At 38.4% G+C, this 19,844-nt stretch overlaps 1 protein-coding gene across 5 annotated transcripts in view; it reads left to right on the forward strand.

The window, feature by feature from the left end:
- The window catches only part of Spin1 (spindlin 1), a 67,978-nt gene that overhangs the window by 36,427 nt on the left and 11,707 nt on the right, over positions 1–19,844 (forward strand). For all 5 annotated transcript variants that reach the window (XM_076836821.2, XM_076836819.2, XM_076836824.2 and 2 more), the window contains 2 exons: positions 3,519–3,567; positions 17,023–17,276. In XM_076836821.2, coding sequence (XP_076692936.1) covers positions 3,519–3,567; positions 17,023–17,276 — 303 coding nt within the window. The remainder of the gene's footprint in view (positions 1–3,518; positions 3,568–17,022; positions 17,277–19,844) is intronic.

Genomic DNA, 19,844 nt, shown 5'->3' on the forward strand with positions numbered 1-19,844 from the left:
TCAGAACAGGGAAGAAGAGCATGAGGAAAAGATTAACATTAAACAGAGACGAGTGGGGTGGGAGAGAGGGGAGAGAGAAGGGAAACTGTTTTGAAATGGAAGGAGAACCTCATTGTTACACAAAATTACATATAAGAGGCAGCCCTTTTTATATTTTCTTTAGAGACTGGATTTGCTGAATTGCTTAGGGCCTTGCTGATTTGCTGAGGCTGATTTTGAACTCATGAACCTCTTGCCTCAGCCTCTCAGCCTCTTGGGTTGCTGGGATTACAGGTGAGCGCCACCCTACCTGGCTAGGCTTTGCTCTAGTGAGTGTATATTCTATGGGTTTGGACACATGTTGTACCATCATTGTAGTATTATACAGAGCAGTTTCACTGACCTAAAAACCTTGGGCCCCATTAACCTCTCTCATTAACCTCTGGCAACTCTGACTGAATGATTAATTGGTAACGGGGATTGAACCCAAGGCCACAGAGCCACATCCCCAGTCCTTTCTATTTTTTATTTTGAGACAGGCTCTTGCTAAGTGGCTGAGGCAGATTTGAACTTGCCATCCTCCTGCACCACTGGGATTACAGGCATGTGCTACTGCACCTGGCTATAATACCTCTTCTTTTTTTTTTTTTTCTTTTTTAATCAAATGTTTTCTTTTAATCTGAGATTTGTCTTCTCACTGTATTATCAGTGTCATATGTAGAGAATTTTCTTTCTTTTTGGGGGTTAACAGGGGCTGAACCCAGGGGTGCTTAACCACTGAGCCATATCTCCAGCCTACAGCCTTTTTTAGTTTTTATTTTGAGACAGGATCTCATTAAGTTGCTGAGGTTGACCTCGAATTTGTGCTCTTCTGCCTCAGCCTCCCAAGTTGCTAGAGTTACGGGCGTGCACTGTCACACCAGGCAAGAATTTTCAATTTTAATGAAGTCCAACTTCTAACTTATTTTATATATACATTGTATCTTTAGTGTTGTATCTAAAAAGTTACCTGGTACTCTACCTCTGTTATCTAGATTTTTTTTCATTATGTTCTAGGCATTTATCATTTTGTATTGGGTCTGTGATTCGTTTGTACTTAATTTTTTTGTGAAGGGTCTGTATCTGTCTATATTCCCCCCACCCCCCAGTTTCCATCTCTCTATACTACCCATCTATTCTTGTGTGTTGAATACTTTTTTTAAAAAATTAGAATATTCTGAATTCCTATGGTCATTTCTCAAATCTTTTAGTGACTCTGTGCACCAGAGCTGTAAACATCACATGCGCTTTATAATCCTCTTCCCTCTTAGGGGGCAGGATGTCTGAACCAGATATTCAGTCTTCTGGAAGTAAAAATTAGAGAAAATGAGGGTACCCTTCCAAGAGTGCTCCCTCTTCTCCAGAGTCTTTTGCTTGTGTTGCTACTGACCCTCCAGCAATGCCAGTTACAGTTAGGTCTCCTGCTGTAGCACTGCTCCCTATGGAGATATCTGATTAGATTAGGTATACTCCTTGGTATTTGTCTGTCTTTCCTTTCAGTTTTAGGGGCAGTTGTTTGCTGTGACTGATTTTCTGGCTAATCTAAGAAGAGTCGTTTTCTTTTTTTAAATTTAGTTTGTTTGTTACTTGATTTTCAGGACAGATCGGCAATTTCTAAACTCCTTTTGTGCCAAACAGAAACCACAAGTTGTCTTTTTTTTTAATTTTAATTTTTCAAGATTTTTGTTTTACTTTTGATCTTATTATATCAGTTGGTAAAAGAGGAAAGTTGTGTAGGTATAATTACACACATGACTTTGTCTTCATTTTTTTCAGTTTTTGATTGAATTTTAGTACTCAGGGTCTATACGTATGTATGTCATAATAATCTTATGACTTTTTTGATGAACAGACCTTTTTATCATTTTGAAATATCCTTTTTGATCTCTTAGAATAGTGTTTGTCCTGAAGTTAATTTGTCAGTAATTGGCTCTTCCTTTCTAGCCTCTTAATTGGTTCAATTAAACTTTTTTAAACAATTTTTAAATTATAGGTGGACACAATGTCTTTATTTTACTTTATGTGGTGCTGAGGATTGAACCCAGTGCCTCACACATGCTAGGCAAGCACTCCACCTCTGAGCCACAACCCCAGCCCATAATTGGACTTTTTACATTTAATATGATTGTCATTGTGTTTGGGCTGGAAGATACTTCTCCTGTGTATTGTCTATAGGTAAGTTGGTTTGCTCATTTTGCGGCCACCTTAAAGGTTTATACTACTTTCTGCCTTACATTGTTTTTAACAAGCAAATCTGGAATCACTTCTAGCTGTTTTATCTGAAATCTTATTCCACTTTCATTGCACTTGTTGGCCATGTGGTATTGTGCTTTATTTATCACATCTGGAAAGCTTTCTTTCATTGTTTTTTTCTCCTTACTCCTTTCTCCTCTTTCTTGGAGTTTAGTTTCCTATGTTGGTATTGTGGCAATGGTCTTTTAGCACATGTTCTCCCCCTTGGTCACGTTATTGTTTTTGTGTGCCATTTTGGGTAGCATGTATTGCTGCTTATCAAGTTTGTTGATCTTTTTTATGTGCAGGGGTACTGGGGATTGGACTCAGGGTACTGGGGATTGAACTCCACCTCTAAGCCACATCTCCAGCCCTATTTTGTATTTTACTTAGAGATTCTCACTGAGTTGCTTAGGGCCTCACTAAGTTGCTGAGGCTGGCTTTGAACACATGCTCCTCCTGCCTCAGCCTCCTGTACTGCTAGGATTACGAGTGTGCAGGTCTGTTTTGCTGTTAATTACATACAGTGAATTTTTCATTTCACATCATGTGTTTTGAAACACCGTGTTGATGAACATTGGGATTTTTGTTGTCTAAATTTAAAGAGTGTTGAAGTTTCTTTTGGCAAGTAGATGTTGTGTATGGACTTGTAGTAACCTGTATTGTAGTCCTACTGCAGACTTCTCAGAAGGGGGGGTCACCCTGTGTGTGTGTGTGTGTGTGTGTGTGTGTGTGTGTGTGTGTTTAATTGCTCAGAATTGTTTATGTACCAATTGTGTTTAGCTAAAGACTTAAGCTTTGGACTTCTGAGTAGTTTCCTCCTTACCACAATCTGTTCCTCATTTCGAACCACCATTCCTTCCTAACTGCAGTTTGACTTTCCACTTGGCAAAACTACATTGTTCTTCCCAGCTCCCCCTTCATACACTAGCATCCAGAAATTGCTCTTGGGAATGAATTCCGGGTCAGTGCAGGACTGTTGCTTTTGTTTTTCTGTTCTCAGGTCCTATAGACCTTTGCTGCCTATCACCTCAGTGTTCTCTTTTCTAGCTGTTTATGACACCACGACAAGTTTTCTATTGCTCATTGTAGTTGTAGTTTTAGCTACAGAACTCTGACTTTGCCTTGGCTGACTTGGAGTGGAGAACTGTTGCCTTTAGTCTATTCAGAATAAGTAAACAAAAGACTTTCTTACACAGTGTCTGTAGCAGCTATTTGGATGCTAATTTTTAGTCTACCTTTCACTGATTGTATCTCACCCCTTTTAGGCCATGCTGGAGTGTCTGCAAACATGATGAAGAAGAGGACATCTCACAAGTAAGCAACTTTGAAATAGCGTGTTGTGTTTAGATAGCATGTTGTAACCTCTGGTTGCCTAGCACGTGGGAGCCACTCTTGCATGAGGATGCCTAATAAATAAGAGTCTTCCCCGTCCCTTTCCTCTTATTGCACTGGCTGAAGGGTTCCAGGTTTGTCCTTGAGCAGTGAAAGTCCTTTGTGTCCTGATCTTTCCTCTAGCCTACTGAACCTGATGGCAGGAAAGAGCAGTAATGGTGAGAGTAACAGGGTTCCTCTCCTGGTCCCCATGTGCTATTACACCGGGAGCTGCTTTTCACAAGAATGTGTCTTATGCTGGAGGGCTGCCCAGCTTGCTGTTTTATAACATTGTTAAATGAATTAAAAGCTTGTAGTTTAGAGAAAGCATACCCATGTTAAGAGATGCTTCAGTAGCCATGTATTTAAAATGACAGGTGTGTATTGTCAGTGCCCCAGTACTAAGCTACTTTTTTTTCCCCCTGCACCATGCACTGGTGACTCTGCTACTGTATCTTGTAAATATCACTCCAACACCCTGTTGTGACTCAAAGTCTTCTTAGTTGTAGATTGTTCAATACGTGGAAAGCCCTCCTTCACTCTACTACCACCACCTGAGGCCCTCATTGTAGCAGTTATTTCCAAATTATTTATGCTCATTAGTTACCACCCTGTAGTGGCTGAAGAACATGAGAAGCCTTTTGGTCATGAAAGGTCTGGATGAATCAGGATTGCCCTTCTCTAATGGTTAATGCTTGAACCATCTCCCATTCAGATGGAATGCATGATGTATAATTAAATATTATAATAATATTCAGTTTAAGAAATGACCTGAAAAGGTAAAAATTTGAAGGTTAGATGAGTTTACTTGTTTCCCTGAGGTTTAATAAATAAAGTGTCAATCAGATTTCATTATTTCACTCATTCCTTTATGATTTTACCACATCAGGGGATGTGATAATTTATATGATATGTCTGTCCTTATTATTATGTCATTACCATAAATGGCAAGCCATTTCCTGTCTCAACTAGAAGATGATAATAAGAGAAAGATAAGTCAAATACTAGCTAATGGGGGGAAAAAAGCAAGTGAAATATCAAATTTGGCAAGGCCAAAATAGTTCATTCAAAACGTATTTTTGCCATTTAAAAGACTGTGGGAATGTTATTGGGTATTTGTTTTAGCTATTATCACATGTGTTCAAATAATGATTTATGATTGATATTATTAGGATTTCAGACATTCATGGGTTTGAGCCCTTTGTTATTGCATTTGTATAAGGTAGATTCCAAATATGATATTGTTTGTAAGAAATACTATGTACTCATTATCCTCACAGGTTTGAATTCCTTAAAAGCAAAAGAAATAAACGTGCCTATTAAAAACTGTAAAGTTCATATTCATAGCAACTAAGATAATCTCATGTTACACATTTCATAGAACTTGATTTGGTTCTTTAACAGGTGTACTTGTTTCAAAGACTAAAACACATCACTGTGTAGCAGAAGGGAGAAATTACCAGTCCTCTTTTTTGTTCTCTGTAATTCTGAAGGATGGGTAGAGGGTACAAAAAACAAAACAAACTGAAACAAAAATTACAAATGATGGTGGTTAATGTTTTTTGAGTGATGAGTAGGTGTGGGTGCATGGAACTTTGGAGAGGCTGCTGTGGCAGTGAACTTCCTGGGGCTGGTCTTGGAGTCGACTGAGGTTTTCGCAGGTTCCTTAATGTGTCCAGGGCTCAGTTTACCCATGTGTGTTGGACCACAATGGTGAGGTTTGGGGCATAAATTGCTTTTTACAAATGAAAATTTTGTGGAAAGCAAATATCAAGAAGCAGAACTGCCCCCCCCCCCCCAACTATGACTTGAGAGGTTGCAAGGAGTAAGGCCCCTCCTACTCTTTGGTCTGGTGACATTGGGTTCCCATTGGTCACCCCTTCTGTCACTTACTAAGGTAGTGTGGAAGGGCTGAGGAAGAACCAGGTTGCTTGAGGGAGAGTCATAAAGCTGTGCTCAGAGCAGTCACCTCTGACCCTATCAGGTGTTAAGGAGCACTCAGGAATTGGGTTTGAAATACTGAGACTAAAGTCCCTGGGGTGTGGAGGGCTTTTTGTCTGTTTCATTTCTTTATTTCATTCTTTTCACAGTGCTGTGAATTGAACCTAGGGCCTTGTACATATTAGACAAGTCCTTTATCATTGAACTACATTCCCAGCCCTTGAATTTGTTTTCTAAGTAAATAGAGATCAACCTGTGTGCTTCCTTTGGGCTGGGCACCTTGCTGTGTTTGGGGACAAGTTGGTGGATGAACCTTTTTGGGCTTTCCACAAAGTTAGGAAAGCTGCTGCGTTAAAAGTACATCTTGAATGGAAAAATACCAGTATCCAAGAATAAGTTATACTGTTGCTTTATTTTCACTTTCAAACATCAACACCCTATTCCCTGAATTTGAATAATGGACAATTTTCCATTTGCGTGTACTATTGGAAAGGGGTCTGTGTTTTACATTTAGAAAATAGTAAGATTAACTAATTTTTGTAGAGATTTTTTTCCTTCCATTTTATAAGAGACAAATACTAACTACTGATAGAGAATGCCATTCAGCTCCTTTTTAATATCTGTTGTGCTCTCACGTAGTTTTCGTGGTAACTGTAGAATAGGAACTATGAATCTTTTACTATAGATGAGGAAACTGATACCCAGGGACATTAAAGAACTTATCCAATGTTATACATCTAATCATTTATGGAGCTAGGACTCACAAGTAGGACAGTCTGATTCTAAAGCCTATGTTACCAACTACCACACCATATTTACAGAGCTGTGTGCTTTATTGTCTCATCTGGAAAATGGGTTATTTCAGTTGTGAATATGAAGACTAGATAACGCTTGGTGCAGGTGTCTAAATGCACCATGGTTGTGTTAGGCAGCTTTTTGTGCTGTGGCACAAATACCTGACCCAGACAATTTAAAGGAGGAAAGTACATTCCAGTAGTGCATGTCTTTGACTTATAGTTTCAGAGTTTTCAGCTCATGGTTGACTGGTCCATTGCTTTGGACCTGAAGTGAACAGAATGTAATAGCAGAAGGGTGCCAGAAGCTCCTGGCAACCAGGAAGCAGGGGTAGGAGTAGGGGTGTGGGGGAGAGAAACAGTGAGAGAGACCATTCAGATTATAATCCATCTAATGGATCAATCCCCTGATGAGGTCAGATCCTTCATGATCCAGGCCCTTCTCAAAGCTGCCCCCTATGCACATTGCTCCACTGGGGACCAAGCCTTCAATACACAAACTTTGGGAGATATTCCAGACCCAGATTATAAAGGTGATGTTGACAGTCTTTAGTTTGTGAGAACAGTTAATACTTTATCACCTGCAATAACTCTTGTCATGCCGTGAGGTGTGGAGATCCTTTGGACATTTGAAATTTTGCAGCAAACAACTCTCATGTTATCAGAGTGCTGCTGCACAGTGTGTAGAGGGACTTACAATGACTTGAATGGAAGACTGACTTGTTTTTCTCCACCTTATTTTTATGTTGTCACCTTAAGCTGGGGAATGACAGTAGCCATTATAGAACTTTTATAAAATAACAGTTACCAACAAAGCAATTTTTTCTCTACTTGCTAGCTTGTATCTTGCAAAAAGACATTTATTTTGATTTAGCCAATTTTTTGTTGTAAAATCTGCTGGATCTCTTAAGGGAATTACTTTTATATAACAATACTAACTAGACTGGAAAGAGCAGCAGTAATTAATCCATACATCAAAGTACCTGTATGTGACAGGCTTTTATTGATTCATAGTAGAATTGTGATAATTGACAAATAAATTTTACATGTATAATGTTTTAAAATAATGGCCACCATAAATTGCTTTTTACAATTATTAAGATATTAAACCAAATGGATAGAAAAAATGATTTTCAACACAGGACTTTTCTCCCTCCCCCTCCCCCCTCCCCCCTCCCCCCTCCCCCCTCCTTTCTCCCTCCTTCCTTTTCTTCCTTTCCCCCTCCTTCCTTCCCTTTCTTCCCTTACTTGCCTTCCTGTACCAGGGATTGAACTCAGGGGCACTTGACTACTGAGCCCCATCCCCAGTCCTATTTTGTATCTCACTGAGTTGCTTAGCATCTATCTGTTACTGAGGCTGGCTTTGAACTCTTAATCCTCCTGCCTCAGCCTCCTGAGTGGTGGGATTACAGGTGTGCACCACTACGCCTGGCAGAACTCTGTTCTTGATGACAAAGTCATTAGAATTTAAAACTTCAGTATTGAGCAGATAACGTAAATGTCACCTACAGTCTCAGTTTACCCTTTTGGAACATGAACACAGAAGTTGTTTTTTTATTCTAAATCAGTACTGCCCAAAGTGTGGTGTGTAGATAACAGAAGACTGTCACTTGGGTGCCTATTAGGATTTCCTAGATCCTCTACAGGCTGCCAGATGCAGAGCCTTTCTGGACTGGGGGTACAGTGGGAATCTTGCAGGGCTCTCCAGGTGATTCAGATATAACTGGCCTGAACTGTTACTGAAAGTGGTATCTTGGTCATGTTGGAGAACTAAGTTGAGTTGTGGTTGGAGGTTAGTACCAAAATTATGTCAATGAAAAGTGGTTGCATTACAAACTATAGGAAAGTAGCATTTTAACTAATGCATTATCAGTTCATGCCTGATGACCACTTTTGATGCCTTTTCATGACTTTTCTTTTTTCTGAAATCATTTGTTTTAAGAAAGAGTTTCTAGAAATTGAAAAACAATAAAAGATATTTAATTTGTGGCTTCCTCTGTTTTTTTGCTTTAATTGTTTCAGTCATAACACAGTATAGCCTTTCATTAATAACGGGAATCAGGTTGTCCTAGGTTAAATGGACATATCTTGGCCTTTCTTTTATAATATTGCCCTTCATGAGAGTTGTTGTTTAAACTCTTAAGAAATGACAAGATTGAATGAAGGACTTTTTAAAAGGCATATTGAGAGAGCATTTTAATCAAAGTTATTATATTCAAAGAAAATCACTATATTTAAAATTACTACATTCAATTGTGATTTTAAATTCAAATTATTTCCTTTACAATTCTCTGCTTGTGATTATCTTAGATTGAATGATCCAGAAGAGACTGAAAAAAAAAGGTAACATATAATAAACCTTTCATTCCTTACCCAGCTTTAATAATTATTGGTATTTTAGGCTGGGGATGTAGCTGAGAGGTAGAATGCTTGCCCTAAGTTCAATCACCAGCACCACAAAAAATAAAATACTGGCATTTTGTCAAGTAAATATTCTTCATATGTCACTTGTTGTTGAAGTTCTAAGCCTGTTTTTAAGTAGGTGCTAGTTGGAGGAAGTTTATTTGTTAACTCACACATGCCTGCCTTATTAATATCGAGTGTGGCCTAATATTTTAAAAACACCCTTGCTTGTTAGCTTTGGCTCTGAGCAGCTTGTGCATTCAAGGCCCAGTCAGAAAGTTGACTCCTGATTTTTAATAAGTATTATGTCAATATTAATTACTACTCATGTTTACCTTTAGCTTTTGTTACTGGAAAGGCTTCTATATATTTCTAAGTTGGGAATAAGTGTATCTAAATTAGATATACTTTAGTTCTTTTGGAATTAATGGAATTCTAAAAGTAGACTTTCTCTCCACCAAAAAAAGGCAATGGAAATAAAAAATATGTAATTACCCATTTGTGTACAGAATGCATTCTACTAAAAAATAAGAAAATCAGTAAAAAAAATTCTAATGCCATTGAAAGTCTTTTTCTACATATTTTTATGGATAATTTTGTATAAAAACTTTGTGTTTTCTACATTTGCATTTTTTAAAATGTCTTCTAAATTATTCTCTGCATGTAATAGCTGTGTAGTTATTTCATTACAGTCACAGTGTTGTAGTGATATGCTAATGATTTAATCACTGGGGCCTATTTGAACATTTTTTTAAAGCAAATGATTTTACTTTAATGCTAAGTGTTAAAATTATTCATTTAAATGAAAATTCTTACGTGAAAAAATGTCAAACATGACTGTTTAGCTTTTTCACTGTTATGACCAAAATACCTGTCAAGAACAATTTTAAAGGAAGAAAGGTTTATTTTGGCTCATGATTTCAGAGGTTCAGTTCATGGTCACCCAACTCCATAGCTCTTGACCCAAGGTGAGTGGAACGTCATAGTGGAAAAGCATGTTGGAGGAGAGCAGCTCAGGACCTTGCAGCAAGGAAGTAGAGGGAACAGTGAATTTTTTTTTCTTCAGTTTCTTCTGTTAGCTATATCTTTACTCACATCCATTATTTTCTTTTAGTGATCTAGATGTGGACTCATTGGGACATGAACACTATAGATGGTATGACGTTGTGGTTTGTGGGTGGTACCCCCCAAAAAACAAAACAGAACAACAAAAAAAAATTGGATTGAACCCAGAGCCTCATGCATGTTAAGCAGGCACTGTACCATTGAGCTGTATCTCCAGCCTTAGACAGTAACACTTTGGACATATATTGCCAAAGTGTTCACTGGAAAAGCTCTATCTCTTACATAAAGCGACAGAAAATGGTATGATCAATATCTGAAGTTTTTTTTTTGGTTTGTTTGTTTTTAAAGTCATATAGAAAAGTATTCCTGTTAGCAGACCAAGACACTGAAACTATTCTAGAATGTTTGAAGTACTAGGAAAGAAGCTATATTAAAATTGTACTTAATGGCCAGGGATGTAGTTAAGTGGAAAGTGCTTTCCCAGTATTTGGGAAGCCCTGGGTTAGATCCCCTGAACTGAGGGGAAGTGGGAGATACGCTGAGCTGAGGAATTTAAGTGCTTGCAACAGAAAAAAAAAAAAAATCTAAAAAACAAAAAGTCTCCCAAAAGTAAACATACAATGTTGATCCTAGACTACACAGCAGAATGGCTTGGGCACAATTGCAGTCATTCATTCATGGGTGAGAAGATAAATTGTATAGAAATGAATTGGCATTGGAATGGAAGGTGCTAGCATCACCTACTCAACTGTGGAGTCCCCGCTTACTTCCTGGCTGCTGTGCATTTGCTTTGGATCAGAGCTTCAAGGCCAGAGACTCTTGACATACATTGCAGGTACAAATGGCACTCAGTCTTGACATTTATAAATAGAAACAACAGGAATCATCAGGTATCTAAGGAGCACTAAGCTTATGAAAGAAAGTTACTAATTCTGAAAGATGTACAAACCAGTATTCACCAAATATGTAGAAAACAACAAGAACAAACCCAACACATAGGAGACCAATCTGAAGAATTTCTTTTATGGAAGAATCAGGAAAAAATGAAGACTCTCCTCACAGACTGGAAAACATGTTTATTAAAATCATTTAAGATTAGATTATAAAGAAACAGCTTGTTTTTAGAAATTACAAATATTATGTAAGATATGCAAGAGATGGGCTGAAAATAGAGTTCTGAACTCAAGAACAGTTGATCTCAGGATTAAGATGAAAACGTGTGCAGAGGCACTTGACTGAGTCATGGAAGATTGATCTACAGGTGCCAGCACTTGTCTAGTCAGACCCTAATGGACGAAGGCGGAGAGAAATAAGGATAAATATGGAAGAAAATTTGCTCATGTCTCTTTAGATTGACCATCTTCTGGTGAGGGATGATTTAAAAATATGTCAAAAATGCTGGTGACATTTCACAATCTAGGAACAAAGAAAATTCTACAAACAATTTGAAGAGAAAACCAGATTGTCTTGAAGGAACAAGAATCAGATTAGCATCTATTAGCTGTAACTCAAGATTGAGTAAGAAATGAAAAAAAATTTTTTTCTCAAAGTTCTGAGGTGAGGGACGCCCCCTCCCCCAAGGGATTGAACCCAGGGCTTCAAGCATGCAGAGCAAGCACTCTACCAACTCAGCTGTGTCCCCAGCCCCGTGGTTTTGAACCTTCCGTGTATATGCAGTTAGTTTAGAGGTGAGGGCAAAATAAAATTTTGAAGCTTTCATGAATCTCGGGAAGTTCTAAACTCTCAAAGAATTACTACCAAAGGATGTTTCTAGAAAAATATGACCACATAAGCAAAGAAATAAAATACAAACACAAAACCTTATTCGTTAAATTATTTCTAAATACAGCAATTTTTTTTTCTTTTTAAAAATACTCTTAAAAGATAGTAGTGGAATTTAAAATAACAATAATTTCCAAATAATAATTTAGAATAAGAGCCTGAACTTCCGCAGTGCTATAGAAGTAGACATGTATGACTTTAATTTTTCCTTCTTTCATAAAGAATTTTTGTTTGTTTTGGTTTTAGAATTATCTTATTTAGGCAAGAAATGGTATAGGTTCAGGTTAAGTGTAGATTATATTTGGAATTGCCAGAATATTAGGGAAGAAAGATAAATTACTTATACAAGAAGCTTCATTTGGTGTGAAGGAACCTCATTTATTATAACTACATAGATAAAAGAAGAAAGCGAAAAGAGGAAATGAAAACAAAAGTCAAATTGAATGAAACAAAATGTGAAGAATAACACTATTAATATTGTTTATCACAGCAAAAATTAATGTTTAAAAGTTTTCTTATTAAGAGGATGTAAGGAAATAAAATCTACCCGAAAAGGATTGCACATCTTTAAAATCGAAGTACATGGGAGGGGTTCTGAGGAGGATCCCAGCTGCTGGTAGAGCTTAAAGGAAGGAGGAGACTTTATTCCCACCCCAGAAGATGCCTGGCATGAAATTGGCTTATACTGAAATGTGATTCAGAGGCCTATATCAAAAATTATCTGGAAGAACTGCAGATTCCCCTTGTGCAGAAGTAAGTGTGGGAAGGAAGCATGATTGAACTGGAAATGTTGTTGCTGTTGGCTAAGTTTCTTGTGGTTTTGTTGAAAATCAAAGTGGTCAATTTATTTCTCTGAAACTTGTAAAGAACTATTTCTTTGCTAGAAAAGGTTTTCTTTTCATTTTCTGTGAGAAGAGAAAATGAAAGGAGAACCTTTCTCTGGGGAGAGTGCATGTGCATACACAGGGGTTAAGGGATTAGTTCACACAATTGTGGGGGCCTGGCAAATCTGGAATCTGCAGGGCTAACCAGTATAAAAAAGCTGAGAGGAAGCTCCTTCTGTGAGTCTCTTTGAAGGACACCCCCTACACACACTCCCCATGAGGCCTGCCTACCTTAAAGGGTAATTTGCTTTGCTCAGGGTGTGTAGATTTAAATGTTAATTCCAGCTTCAATACAAAACAAAACCCTTCACAGTGCCTTCTATGCTATTGCTTGTCCAGATATTTGAGTGCAGTGACATAGCCAAGTTGACATAAAATTAACCAGCACACTGGTGAAGTGGCTGAATCATTTTGGTGGCAATGATGAAATGTCTGAAAAGTACAAAATGGTTCATGTACTTTCAGATTGATGAAATCTGGGAACCTATTTTAGCCTTTGCTTTAAGTGTGAAGAAAGCCTAGTCTTGTAAAGGGAAATCACAGGAACGTTTGCCTAAAAATCAAAAGAAGATATGTAATTGATTATTTTATTTGAAGGGGAAAAAAAAGATATTGCTAGGATTCCTGTATTCCAAAGCAAGAAATGTAATCTTTACCAGCTGTTTTCTGAAGAAGCCAATTGGATATCATTGCCTGTTCCTAGAAATTATGAAAACACCTAGAAGTATACTTTTTAGAAGTTACATACTTGATAGTGCTTCATATATGCTTTTTTCAGATTGCAGTGTTTTTTGGTTGCTGGGATTGAATGCAAAATCATTTTTAAGGTGATATTACTGTGAACAATATTGATTTGAGCTCTTTAACCCTCTCCTCTCTTTCTCCATCTAATACACTTTTGTCTCAAGTTGATTAGGGGTCAGCCCCCTTATTCTATTTTGCATTTCCTTTCCTCTTATTTTTGAGAATTGTGTTAAATCTGTAATGTCAGAACAGCTGAAAATTACACCCTACAGTTGACCTTTGAACAACATGAGTTTGAACTGCGTGGGTCCACTTAAGCAAGGGTGTTCTTATGGGAGATTTTTTGGGAAAAACAAACTTAACTTTTAGATGAACCATGGAGTCTAGAAATACTGAAACAGTTGGGGAAATGTAATTATGAATACCATAAGATGCATGTAGGTTATTGTCTATTTTATCATTTACTGTATAAAATACACTAATTAGAAGGTAAAATTTATCAAAATGTATGGTCATGAGCACTAAGAGAACCATACATGCATGGTTTGCAAGTGAGAGTAATGTGAACCAATGTGAAGGTGTAGCATTGAATCATATCTGCGTAAAGGTACTGTTTTTACCTGCTACTCTGCTGTTGTGATTTCATAGTCCCCTCTTGTTGCTGTTGCCATGTAAGTATGGTGATCATCCACTTAAACTACCACTTGGCATTTATCTCCACGTGAGCAAGCAGCTCCTCTTTCCTAGGTCAAGCAGAGAGTGATCACTCATAGTTCCTGCACGTTTTTCATTGTACATAATACATGTACAAACTATATGTTTATGTTATCAGGGAGGCTTCTGGACAGCAGTAGGCTGTTATGTGGACATTTTAACAGCACTAGGGGTTGGTTTCCTTACTTACCCCTGCATTTTTCAAGGGCTAATTGTGTTCCTGTTCTTTTTCTTGTCCCTGTTTTCTGTGGTTAAAGACATCCCTCCTTTGCTTTTACCAGTCCTATTCTCATGCCTCTTCCATGAGCCCTTGACGATTCGAAGCGCAAAGACCTATAACTTAGAAAACATTTATTGGGACAGTGTTTTCACTTTCTCACATGTCTGCAGCAGTTTTATCTGGCTTTTATACTTGAAGGTAAACATACATTCTTAGATGATTGTTGAATCCTGGACTAGGGTCCCCTTCCCCTATCTGTTACCCATTGTCATCTGGCACAAAGTGTTGCTGCCAAAATATACATTTTCTTTACCTAACACATGATGCCCCCCTCCCCAAGGGGTGGTATTTTCTTTAAGATTTGATTACTAGGATATATTTGAACATCAGTCTTTCTGGGCCCGATTTTCCAGGGCTTGTGTTATCGAAGTGTTTATTATTTTAGAAAAGTTAATGTGAACTATTGTTTTTAGTGTTTCTAAGGGCTGCTTTCCCCACTTTTTTTTTTTTTTTAGATTGTGATACTTCTGTTATAGAGGTTTTGTGTGACCATCTCTTTTAACTTTTCACGCATTTTCCTTACAAAGCTCCCATGGTGTTATTTCTTCTCATATTCATCTAGTTTAGTCTTCATGTCTAAAAGAATTTTTCAAATTGCTGGTTGTTTCTTTACCTTGTCTGACTTTTTCTCACATCGTGTCTTGTCTAGCTGTCTTATTTCTGAGCTTTTCTATTTTTGATATCTATTCCTATATTAGGATTCTCCAGCGGAATAGAACCAGTGGGAGATAGATAAATATAAAGGGGATTTATTATTCAGTGTTGGCTTATGTGATATGGAGGCAGAGGAGTCCCATGGAAGACTACTGCTTGCAGACAGGAGACCCAGGAAAGCTGGTGGTGTCTTTAGGTTGAGGTACAAAGGCCTGAGAAGCATGGGCAGGTGGGACAGGGCAGGGCCTGCTGCACCTGAACTGTGTCCTGCTCTGGCAAGCAGACTGGAAGAAAAGGAGTGAATCCTTCCCTCCTTCCTTTCTTTCCCTTTCCTTCTGTTCAGGCTTTCAACAGACTAGCTGAGGCCCACCTACACTGGTGAGGGCAGATCTTTATTCAACCCATGGATTCAAATGCTAGTTTCTTTTAAAACACTACCACAGTCACTCCCAGAAACCCTGCTTGATCTAGGCACCCTGGGACACTGTCAAGTTGACCTGTAACATGGACCCACCGCAGTTCTTCCTGCAGTGCCTTCTGTTTGCTTAATGCTAGATAGCAGTTTTCATCTGCTTCATGGACATATTTTTCTGCTTGTCCTCATTGCCCATGAGACCGTCAGTCAAGGGTGTTTGCTTCTGAAGCTGTCTTTGTGTGTTGTACAGCCGTGATCCTTATGTTGCTGAGAAGGGGTGAGAAGATTGCAGGATGACTTCACTAGCTTCAGGGCTCTGAGGCTGCCTCTGCTGTTTTCCTGTGACATGTTTAAAACAAATCCCCTTCCTGTAGTCATCTCTGTCTACTTCTTTCAGGAGGCGGATCATTCCTCCACCCTCTGTTCTCATTTCCTCTGCCCTTACCTTGCTTAGTTGGGATTGGATTTTTAATGGGGTGTCCTCAAGGCAGGACCCTGCCTCCTTGGAAGAAAGGGTGTGCTGGGTATTTCCAGAACTCTGGGTAGAGGTAAGATGGGTGGTTTCCTAACCTAGCGTTCCTGCACTTACTTGTGACCCTTTTTCCAGGCTCCCAGCTTAGGCTGCATGCTGAGTTTTTCTCTTGAGGAAAGTGCTTTTGTTGGCTCTGGTGTCTCCCCTCCAAGAAGTCTGACTTGGCTGAATTTATATAACCAGCCCAGAATAAATTATTCCTACTTAGACTAACTATATATATATATACCTATAGATTTAAGTATTATAATCTTCATAAACTGTTTTTTTTTTTTAAACTTATGTCACATACTGGTCTCTTCACTCATGGGATACCAAATGAGTTTCATGTGTATAGACCTTTTCAGCTCCCTTAACATTTTCACTCTTGGTGTGTATCAGTATCTGTTAGGTTAATATTTGGCCTAAGCTCCTATGCAAGCCAATTCTTGTCCCTTGTCATTGGCTTTCAGGTGCTAGAAATCTAGACACTACATAGTTCAATGACACTCCAGTGATTTTTGTAATATTGCATTGAGTATTTGTTTATAAACTGAAGTGATTAATATTGTATGTTTCTTAAGATTTCTTAATAGTGGGTGGTAAAACACTTTGATATAAGTCATCCTGGACTTTGGTTTAAGTACAAGTTAAATGTGTAGTTTATTCATATTGTTGAAGCCAGTAGGAGCAGAATTAGTAGGGCATTAAAATGGGCAAACTTGAATAGTTATGAATTTCTTTTGATTTGAAATGAATCCATGTTACATAAGAATATGAGTTTGTGGTGATTGCTGTAATCTATTTCACGTGGTCAGCCCTTCTTTAAGTTGGGTAGTTGTAGTTTGATTGAATTAAAGGAAACCCAGAACCTGTAAAACTGGTGCTTATGAGGGGGGCCCACATTCCTACGGACAAGTGGTTTTTCTTCCTGTCAGTACATGGTTCATGGGCTCAGCCAGTTCCTGTTGCTGATGAATTATGTTATGTACTTGTTGCTGGAGGAGACCTCAACACCTGTGAGCAAGCAGCACTGCTATGGGGTAGGAGCTGAGCTCCTCGAGTTACCTGAAGTGGCGCTGTGGCATACAGGAGTTTGTGCTCAAATTGGGGACTTCGATAATAGAACTTGCTAGGCAGTGGTGGTGTTGGATCTAGGCATGCATACTTGTGAGATAATACCTTGTGTGTGTGTGTGTGTGTGAATACAGAAAACATCGGAGCAGTGTGGGGCCAAGCAAGCCTGTGTCTCAGCCCCGGCGGAACATCGTAGGCTGCAGGATCCAGCATGGGTGGAGAGAGGGCAACGGCCCTGTCACCCAGTGGAAGGGGACCGTCCTGGACCAGGTGCCCGTGAATCCTTCTTTGTATCTTATAAAGTACGATGGATTTGACTGTGTTTACGGACTAGAACTTAATAAAGATGAGAGAGTTTCTGCGCTTGAAGTCCTACCTGATAGAGTTGGTAAGTTGCTTTTACTGTTTGTGCATTATTGCTTTAAAAGTGATAATTAAAATAGAAATACATGTTTGGTTTTTCTTTTACATTGTTGGTATTTTAACTTTTATTGAGACATCTTTGATAAGCATTTCAGTCATCTAAAACCATAACAGTTGATCCAAAGTTCTGAAACCACAGTTCAAGGAATTGAGAAGGATATAAAGATGTATACAGTTTTCCTGCTGAAATGTAAAATATAATAATCTCTCACGTGGTTATTTTTGACCATCTGCGCCCCCACCCCCACCCCACCCCCAGTATCTGGGCCTTGACAGGCAAATTGTTAGATTTTTATTGTAAGGAATTTATCATAAAGTCTTTGTGTGAAGTGTTTCTTTCATTGTGTATTACATGAATGATAATTATTTGTGCTTTAAGCCAAAATGTAAGCAACCAGGATGTGAGCTTTGCTGTATGTTCTCTAGGGCTTGTTTGAACAAGGTTTGTGGAAGCGAATGTCTGTGTGTGTGTGTCTCTCTCTCTGTCTCTCTGTCTCTCTTTTTGTTATACAGTATTGGTTTTGCCTTGCAAATGTTAAATAAAAATGACTGAATTTAATAGGATGGCTATACAAGTTAATGTTATTTTCTCAAAGAGTATTTACTTTGAACTTTTTCATCACAGTGATGCTGCTATTGCCTAAAATACTGGTTTATGCTTTGGAATTATTATTATTATTTTAATATTTATTTTTTAGTATTCGGCGGACACAACATCTCTGTATGTGGTGCTGAGGATCGAACCCGGACCACACTCACGGCAGGCGAGCTCGCTACCGCTTGAGCCACATCCCCAGCCCCTAGAATTATTTTTGAAAGTCTGTGCCATTTAAAAAAAGCTTCAGCTGATCTAGAGTTGGAGACTAGGAAATTTGGGGTCAAATTGTCAAGGGAAGAAACTCGTCTACCCCCCTCCCTTTTGTTTTCTTCAGATTGTGTTGTTGTATTCTCAGGACAAGAGTTTCCCAACAAGTTACTAACTCTGCCAAAAAATTTATTCAAACACAATTTTTTATGCTAAGTAATTGTTATGCATTTTTTCCTGACCCAGCATTTTAGTCTCTATCCCTTCGAGGCAAGAGTCCTAGGTCACTGGAACTACTCACTTCCTGCATGTTACTACAAGACCCAATCCTTTTCTCATCATGGAACCCTATCTCTGATGGCAGGATCAAGAGTTACGTAATATTGTTCTTTGTAATGTTGTTACTCCAGTTTCTAATAAGAAATATGGACTGCTTATTGTAAATGGTAAAGCAGTTAGAAAAGATAAATACAAAACTGTCACTGCAAATCAGCAACATGTAGTGTGCCTAATGCAGTCCATACCACCTGCCATTGACCTTAGTAGTCATTGCAATAATTGGGTTAAAAAAATTTTTGCCTTTTATTTATGCTCAGTATAGGAAGAAACCAGCCTTCCTTAATTAGGTTCAGGCTTGCCATTGGACTATAGCTACAGTAGTTAACCTTTTCCTTGAAAGTCTTAGCTGAAAGGGATGTATTGTCTAGAGCAGTGTGGTTTCCATGGCAAGGTCAAGGGACCCCTGACCCTTCATGAGGTTTGCTGGGTCTAAATTGCTTTTGTAATATTAAGAGAATTTTCTGTCTTCATCATTCACAAGAGTATAGTCGAGTTTCCTACTGTATAGCTCAGCAGACGCAAAGCAGTGCTCAATGTTATCAAACCATACATTGGTAAAAAGATGTGTTCAAAGGGCAAGACTGACAGGTTTTTAAAGTAGACAGTTTTCAAAAATTGTGGTATAAAGCACATAAAATGTAAAAATTACTATCTTAACCATTTTTTTGTAGCATTATGTTCACATTGTTGTGAAACAGATCCCCAGAACTTTGTCATCTTGAAAATCTGAAACTTTAGACTCCACCTTTCTCCTTCCTTCCCCAGCCCCTGCCACCCACCATTCTCCTTTTTATCTTATGAATTTGGCTAATGTAGACATTGCATGTAAGTGGTATCATACAGATTTTCTTTTCTCTGACTGGCTTATTTCACACAGCGTAATGTACTCAGGGTTCATCCCTGTAGTAGTACATGACAGGATTCCCTTCCCTTTCTTTCAACACTGAAAATAATATTCCAGTGCATTGACATGACACATTTGTTTATCCATTCACCCACCGATGAACTTTTGGGGTTGCACCCACTTCTTGGTAGCATGTAAAGTTGTGAATAGCGCTGCTGTGAACATGGGTGTACAACTCTCTCTTTGAAATCTTTTTTGATTCTTGTTATATGTGCAAGAAGTGGGACTGCCAGTCATGTGGTTATTCTAATTTGAATTTTCTAAACAGAACTGCCATGTTGTTTTCCTCCACGGTTGCACCATGTTACAAGCCCATCCGTGGTACACAAGGGTTCCAGTTCTCCATCTCTTTGCTGACATTTCTCTGCCCACCTCCCCCCTTCCTTCCTTAAGGGGTGGGAGGTCATACTTCATTGTGATTTGTAATTAATGAAGTTGAGTAGCCCTGTTGAGCTTCACTTGTAATCTAGTCATTTTGTTTCTTT

Source organism: Callospermophilus lateralis, chromosome 17 (genome assembly GCF_048772815.1).
Source record: "Callospermophilus lateralis isolate mCalLat2 chromosome 17, mCalLat2.hap1, whole genome shotgun sequence".
NCBI lineage: Eukaryota > Metazoa > Chordata > Mammalia > Rodentia > Sciuridae > Callospermophilus > Callospermophilus lateralis.